Source organism: Zootermopsis nevadensis, unplaced genomic scaffold (assembly GCF_977971745.1).
Source record: "Zootermopsis nevadensis isolate Lab colony 2312 unplaced genomic scaffold, Znev_1.0 Znev_ptg000021l, whole genome shotgun sequence".
Taxonomy (NCBI): domain Eukaryota; kingdom Metazoa; phylum Arthropoda; class Insecta; order Blattodea; family Termopsidae; genus Zootermopsis; species Zootermopsis nevadensis.
In genome coordinates, this window is record NW_028259153.1 from 20547551 (window position 1) to 20554646 (window position 7096).

General features: G+C 39.8%; 1 protein-coding gene across 2 annotated transcripts in view; it reads right to left on the reverse strand.

The window, feature by feature from the left end:
• mib1 (E3 ubiquitin-protein ligase mind bomb 1) overlaps positions 1-5775 on the reverse strand; it is a 183186-nt gene extending 177411 nt beyond the window's left edge. The window contains exons 1-9 of one of the 2 annotated variants that reach the window (XM_087352989.1): positions 5706-5775; positions 5266-5583; positions 5019-5160; positions 4550-4721; positions 3620-3854; positions 2936-3055; positions 2130-2465; positions 1015-1162; positions 433-674 (exon numbers count right to left, since the gene is read on the reverse strand). In XM_087352989.1, coding sequence (XP_087209115.1) covers positions 433-674; positions 1015-1162; positions 2130-2465; positions 2936-3055; positions 3620-3854; positions 4550-4721; positions 5019-5160; positions 5266-5367 — 1497 coding nt within the window. In that variant the 5' untranslated portion in view covers positions 5368-5583; positions 5706-5775. Of the gene's footprint in view, positions 1-432; positions 675-1014; positions 1163-2129; positions 2466-2935; positions 3056-3619; positions 3855-4549; positions 4722-5018; positions 5161-5265; positions 5584-5679 lie in introns of both variants that reach the window. The other variant, XM_087352988.1, reaches the window with a different exon arrangement.
• Between the last annotated feature and the right edge of the window lie 1321 nt (positions 5776-7096).

Consider the following 7096-nt stretch of genomic DNA (forward strand, 5'->3'; position numbering starts at 1 on the left):
AGTCGTGTCTCTCCTAGAACATGATTTCTGATACAATTTTCCAAATGTGTTATGTACTTACGGTCCAGTACAACCAAGCACTTTGCAATTCAAAATTATAATGAGACCCCCCCCCCCAGGGACACATATCAGTGGGTACGGGGACTGGCAAACAGACCGTCTGTGAGTGAGGAGGAACGGAAGAAGCCCACGCAGGGCTGTAGAGCCGATTATGATGATGATGAACAACAAAAATCAGCGGCTATGAACACCTCGGGTGGTAGCAACACTAGTACAGATTCCAAAAATTTTGTGGTAATAAATATTTTTTAAAAATATGCAAAATTTGTGAGGGCACAACATTTCTGATTCATTAACCCACTTAAACCCACGTTAAACTGAGGTAACACAGAATGTCTACAGTGGAATTAAATGACACAAGACAGCTCCTACCTCAATCTCAACGTCGGCCTTGTGTCGCAGAAGAATCTTGATAACTTCGAGATGCCCGTTTTGACTTGCTGCCTGAAGAGCAGTGTGTCCAGCAAATACTCCATTCACATCAGCATCCGTACGCTTCAGAGATTCCTCACACTTCTGCGCGTCACCGTTAGCAGCCGTCTTGACCAGCTCCTCATTTACGTCACCGGACACGTGAGTCTCAAAGAGCTTCTTCAGCAGCGCACTCAAGCGCTCTGAAAAGCAAATCAGAACGTCCAAATTCAAACTGATCTTTAGGGATGAATACGCAGGTAACCGCCCAAGGCAAAAAATCACTAGAACCCTGACACCACATTTCAATACAAAGCGAAATTTAACCTCTCACTGTGAGACAACCATCAAATATACATGATTGGTAAAACAGGACCAATCATCTGATGAACGGGGAATCGCCAACCAGCTCTAGAGTAACCTCGCTTCAGATGACACATGGATTTTACGATCACTTGTGAGATATCCACAAACACTACGTCAGGTCAAAACTACAGAAGTAACTTTTCCTGATCACGCCCAAAAAGAATAAAATGTCCGTACCCCCACTGGACGTGCCGGGTACCGTGCCATCTGACGAAGCAACCTTCGTGACAGCTACGGGATTGTACGTCCAAGAGGTGCCACAAACTTCCACCTTAAGGTCATTGTCGTGGTAAATCTGTTGCACACGGCCGATCTTCCCGAGAGTCTGCAATGAACACGTCAAAGATAAAAGAACACCCTGCAAATTTCAATAAAAGCCAAACTGTACCACAGTCAACTTCATTTCAGCAGAATTTGAGGTTTTCAAAGCAGTGCGTATGAAGACGGCTTATAGCACCTTGCAGTCTGGTAGAAGTTCATCAAAATATTCACCAATGATGATGGAGGAAGCAAGAACCTCTTAAACGGTGGTAAACTTCTACCAGATTTCGTGGCACTGCAACCCACAAGACAGCCATCTCAGGACTCACTTCTGTGAAAACCTCAAATCCTACTTTTTGAAATAAAATCCCTGCAATTCTTCATTTTTCTGCTTTTGTCAAAATTGCATCTCAGCAAAAGCACAATTATGAACCACAAAACCATCAGACGGACTGCAAGTATCTCAGCACGACATTAAACCTCGTAGCGGACGTCGATTCATCAAGAAGACGTCACTTTTAGCACCGAGTTCAGTGGATAATTTTCTTCCCACCCAAGTCTGACTCTAGGCAACTTATACAATGCATTTCAGCAGCACAACGCGAAATGAAAACCAAATTTTAAAAACCACGCAATCTCTCAACACAAATAATATCCCAAATGTAATATTCCGATTGAGAATTTAAAAATACGGCTTGTAACGCTGGAGTCCAAGGTTCAGTATTGCTGAATTCAGTTTCCATTTCTTTGCGAAGATTTTCTTTTTTCCTTTCTTTCCTGAAAACTACTCCGTAAAATAAAATACACTAAATAAAAGCAAGTGTCTACTAATGAATGAAAATTTAGAAACACGCAAATAAAGAATAAAGCAAGGTAAACCTACGGCATCAAAAATTAAAATACATTTAAGATGATTTTTGACCTGCTTGTAACCAACGCTGAACCTACATCTCGAAAATTAAGTTTTTAAAGCAATGATGCAAAAATGTGTTCGTCATCAGCAACAGATAACACACGGTGATGATACTCACTGGAGCCATTGCTTCGGCCCATTCGCCATGGCCACGCTGCAGAATTTTTATACGTTCAAGGTCACTACATATCTGAACCAAGTCACCAACAGTGAACTGTTGCTGCGCGTCGTTTGGACCGGTACCGCCACTGGGAGCGGCCACCACAACTTTGGTGAGTACCGCGGGATTGAACGTCCAGCGGTTGCCACTTGGATATGACACTACGATGTCATGATCCTCGTCGATACCGACCACGGTGCCGGTCGTTCCCAGGCACTCGAACATTCCGTCAGTCCAGCCGCCGTGCCCGTGTTGCAACGACTGTACGATCTCCAATTCCAAGTCGACGTTCACCTGAAAGCATTTATTGCGATGCGTGCTTACGTTACAGTCGTGCTTGGCACATGCTTCATGGATGAAGTCCGCATCCTAAACTCAGCAGCACTCGAGGTGATAAAATTTCACATGCAACTGCAAATGGCCTTACAATGAAATGATTCACTATTTCTTCCAGTCTTGTTAAAGGCTTAAATTAATCTCCCGAAATTAAAGATGTTTTATTTTAAAGTTACAGAATTTAATGAGATAAATATTATTTGCAACATAAGTCACTCTTAAGAAATCTGACTACAGCCAATGTCAAACCTGCCTTCAGTGTCCTGTTAAGTGTTACATGAGAAGACATCTTAATCCTTTGGAATGCTACAGCAGATAATGGTAAAAATTTACACATATTCCTCAGCTGGGAGATTTGGGATTAAATTTCTAGAATAAATCCACCTTCAGAAAACATCACAAGCATAAAACAATTTCACCACACACACCTGATCTCCAATCTGGAGTCCGTGCGGTCCGGAACGGCCGGGTCCCTGCTCGCCCAAGAGTGGTAAATGGTCACGATACACCGTCTGTCCCTTTGCGTCATTCACCACCTTCAAATCAGCCTGTAAAACCACAAATGCAACTAATCCACAAGCGACACTCTCCAGATATGAAAGACGCTGAATATGCTCAATGAAACAATCTTTAGCTAAGATCTCTAACAAAATAAAACAGCAGTCGCAATGCATTCATAAGCAAGTACGCAAGATTATATTTCTGGCCATCAAGTAACAAACAGTATTCCAAACGATAAGTAATCAACTCAGATTAAATTTTGACAAAACAAATTTCATGAAATTTTGTACCAGCAACAAAAATGGTGTTAAACTATGTGTAGGGCACAAGAATAAAACAACTGAAGAAGTAGGAACAGCCGAATTTCTTGGCCTACAAATTTAAATTCGAAAACAAATTTTCAATACATTAAGCCTAAACTAAGTTCAGCATCCTTCGACGCGGGGACCGTCACAAGACTAGTGAAAACAGAAACTTTAAAATTACTGTACTTTGCTTACTTCCATTCGATCATGTCACGTGGAATTATTTATTGCGGAAACTCAGAAGTTCAGCTCATCATTTATTTCTAAGTTTAGCGACCATACGACGCATCGCGACAGGACACTAACCATGCCCTCAAACCCAACACGGTACAGATTCTTGGCACCATTATCCCACACAACGTAAGCGGCTGAACGTGGACTGGCCGCGGACCAATCCTGAATCTCGTTCACTTTCCCGCGACGCCCATTACCGCCATCCTGGTCCTCCCACTGCCAGTCGACACCGCGCACGACGCGTGCTCCCGGAAAGATCCCACGAACGGCCACCTTCTTGCTTTTTCGACGAGGTTCCAGCAACATTCTGAAATGAAGCAAATTTTAGTTCAGTGAAATGTATTTCAAGTTGCAGGAGGGGAAGGGGGGCGTAGAACTGCAAATAATTCATTATAAACACTGTTAATTACACGCATCTGCAATTATGGCTTACAAATGTAAAAATCTGGAAACTCACATAACGTACTCATAACCCAAGTTTAAGAAACATATTCTGATGGCAACATTACAGCAGAGAGCATACAATTAACTAACATTATCCTTTTTCCACATCCAACACATGGCATCAGAAACTGATGAGATAATGCTGCATCCCTTGGCTGCAACAAATACTACGCAAACATGGAGACATGCAAAAGCACAAACACTGCTTTCTATTAAAAACACACGATCATACCACTTGCAGTTACCAGCCAAATATTTTGGATAGCAACAGATCAAATTTCACGTCCGTACCATTTATAGCAACCAAAGGACATTCTAGTAACAAAAAAATTGCTTTTACTTTGATAAATAATAACCCAATACAAACATTTCCATTTAGCTAAAGCTAGAATTAGTAGCCTAATATCGCGGCTTTCGGTCCCTAAACATTATTCAATCTCATAAAATAATGGAATTCATTACCCAAACAGAACTTGCCATATTTACAACCAGGTAGTTCATACAACATTTAATTTTTTAAGATAAATGAACAGCTCTCTTAAAAAAAACACAATTTACCTCTCACTGCCAGGTGTTGTGATACGATAGAAACGATGACGAAGATGATGCTTGTCACCGTGGTAACAGATAGAACACAGGTCATAATTCCCACATTCGGCACACTTCCAACGAATCCCAAATATTGGCTGCTGACGACACGTGTCACACATTGTGCCATCATGTTTAACACCTGCAAAAGCGTTAAGCTTCAGATGTTTACTGTATACACCATTGTATATACCTTAAGCAACAAATTTCAAAAACAATTTTACAACACAGTGACCACACAAAACAGTCCATAAATCTGAGTTCAACAATTACGATACATAACACATTTTAACATACCCAATCCTCAAAATGTCACAGGATATGAATTCACTTAAAGTCAATAGCCCTGATACAAAGAAATGTAATATATATATATATATAATTAAACTCATTTTGGTACTCCAACACACATATTTCTTAATAGTTGGTAAATACACACCTGTTGGGGCACTGTCTAGAATTCTTAAGTCATACGCTCCAGAACATCTATAGTTTGCAGCAGTACCATTATCCCAAACAACTACAACTTCTTCTGGCGATTCGAAATTCCTCACAGTTCCAACATGACCTTCCCCTCCATCCTAAAAACAGGAATACAGGTTAATACTGCACAAAGGTGATTATAGTCCAATAAAGAAAACTACAGAGGTCAGTAAGACTAAAACAAAATATATACAGAAAATAACCTGTTTTCCCCATTTCCAGTCTGGCCCTCGTATTACACGTGCACCAACGCCTTCCATCATAAATCTGGTAGTTCTACTTCCAGCAGCAGCACCTCCTTCCATTTTATGACATGTATTCGTCGAATATATTCACGTTTTTTAGTCCGTGATGTCAGTATTTTATGTTTGCTTACTCTTCAACGCTCTTCCATTTTAATCATTGCTTCTGCAAAATCCAAGCCATTTTGCTTGTCAAACTTCTTGCAGACATCGAACTTGTCAGTGCCTATTGATGCCAAAACCGATATCGTCACCTGATCGTCATATTCTTCTACATCTCTGAAAGCAAACATTTATACAGAGTTTCAATAGAATATCTCGTCAAATGATGTTGAATACTTTTACACATTTTCAATATACTGAAACTGTGTTTACATTTTAAATGTTGCATTATACATTACCGAGGTTCTCAAAACTTCCGATTAATTACGTCAGCGCTCAAATGTTAGTTCGTTCTCAGTTCTACCACCAGAGTGCAGAACATTAAACGCAGGATTAGGAATATGAGAATTTTACGTGACAAAAGTTGTATTTTTCATTTACCTCCATCTCAAATACCAAAACGATGCACAATTTTTTTAAAAAATCGGTAGGATTCAAATGGCATTCTTTCTTTGTGAATGTTGCTGCAGACACACTTGAAATTTCTTTAAAATCTTTCATAGAATTCCATACACAATGTTGATTTTTTATTACTACTTGTGTAAACTTTTTTGTTATTTGATACCATACAATAAATATTCTAAAGTATGAAGGTGTGTGTCCTCTGGGATCTTGTATCATGTAGTCTGGTAGAAACTGATTGTTGTTTCTGAGACGTTAGTGCCTCCATAATCAGGGCCTGAAATATTGGTTAGTCCCTACTGCTCTTCACAGTCATCCCAGAAGACAGTAATTCTCATACTCATTACTGTGAGAATATGAAATCTCACAAAATGTAATTACATATTTTATCAAATGTGGCTTATCTTTTGAACAGAGTCAAAAAAATTATGCTCTCTCTTTTTTTGACAAAATCATAACAAAAGTTGAATTCAACAACACAAAACTTGTGCTGTGGGACAGTTGCAAGTGTGAGGGGGGTGTTTAAACTGCAAAAGGAAATTATTTAAGGCAATTTCTTTGCAAGAAAAGTTATAAGAGAACAACAGCATGTTGACAGAGCTTTAAGACATCACTGTAGCCCAAAGTTTGCATGGCCATGTCTAAACATCTTTTCATAACAAAAGTGCAGGACATTTAATGCAGTTGTCATCAGGAGTTACAGGACCCGAAAGTATTGGGTAAAAGTTTCTAAAACGCATTTCCACATAAACGAGGCAGGCTTATGACAATTAATTGATATGTAAATATTATGTGGTTCTTTGGATTATGATTTTAAACTCAAATCGACTACTTTTCAGCAGCATGTGACTCGGGAATCGGAGTGACGTAAGGCATTTTCTCGATCCGGAATGTGTGAGGACAGACGGAACAGAATTATAAACCTGTGGGTCAAGGAACAGTGGGAAAACTGAACAGCTATAAAGAGGAATACAAAGCTCGGGCACTCAAGAAAGCGCTTCATAATACTGATCACGTGTACACACACGTCAGAGGGAACTAAACACTGCCTGTAGCATCTGTTAGGTCCAGGAAACATGAACTGGTGGAGCAAACAGTTAAATAAAGGATCTTGTAAAGAATAATTGTACTGCTTTGATATTAGCGGATAAAGAAGGTTGGATTTATCTTTGCAGCAGGAAGTAACTGGGTGTAACTCATTAACTTTTAAAATCACTGATGATCAGAA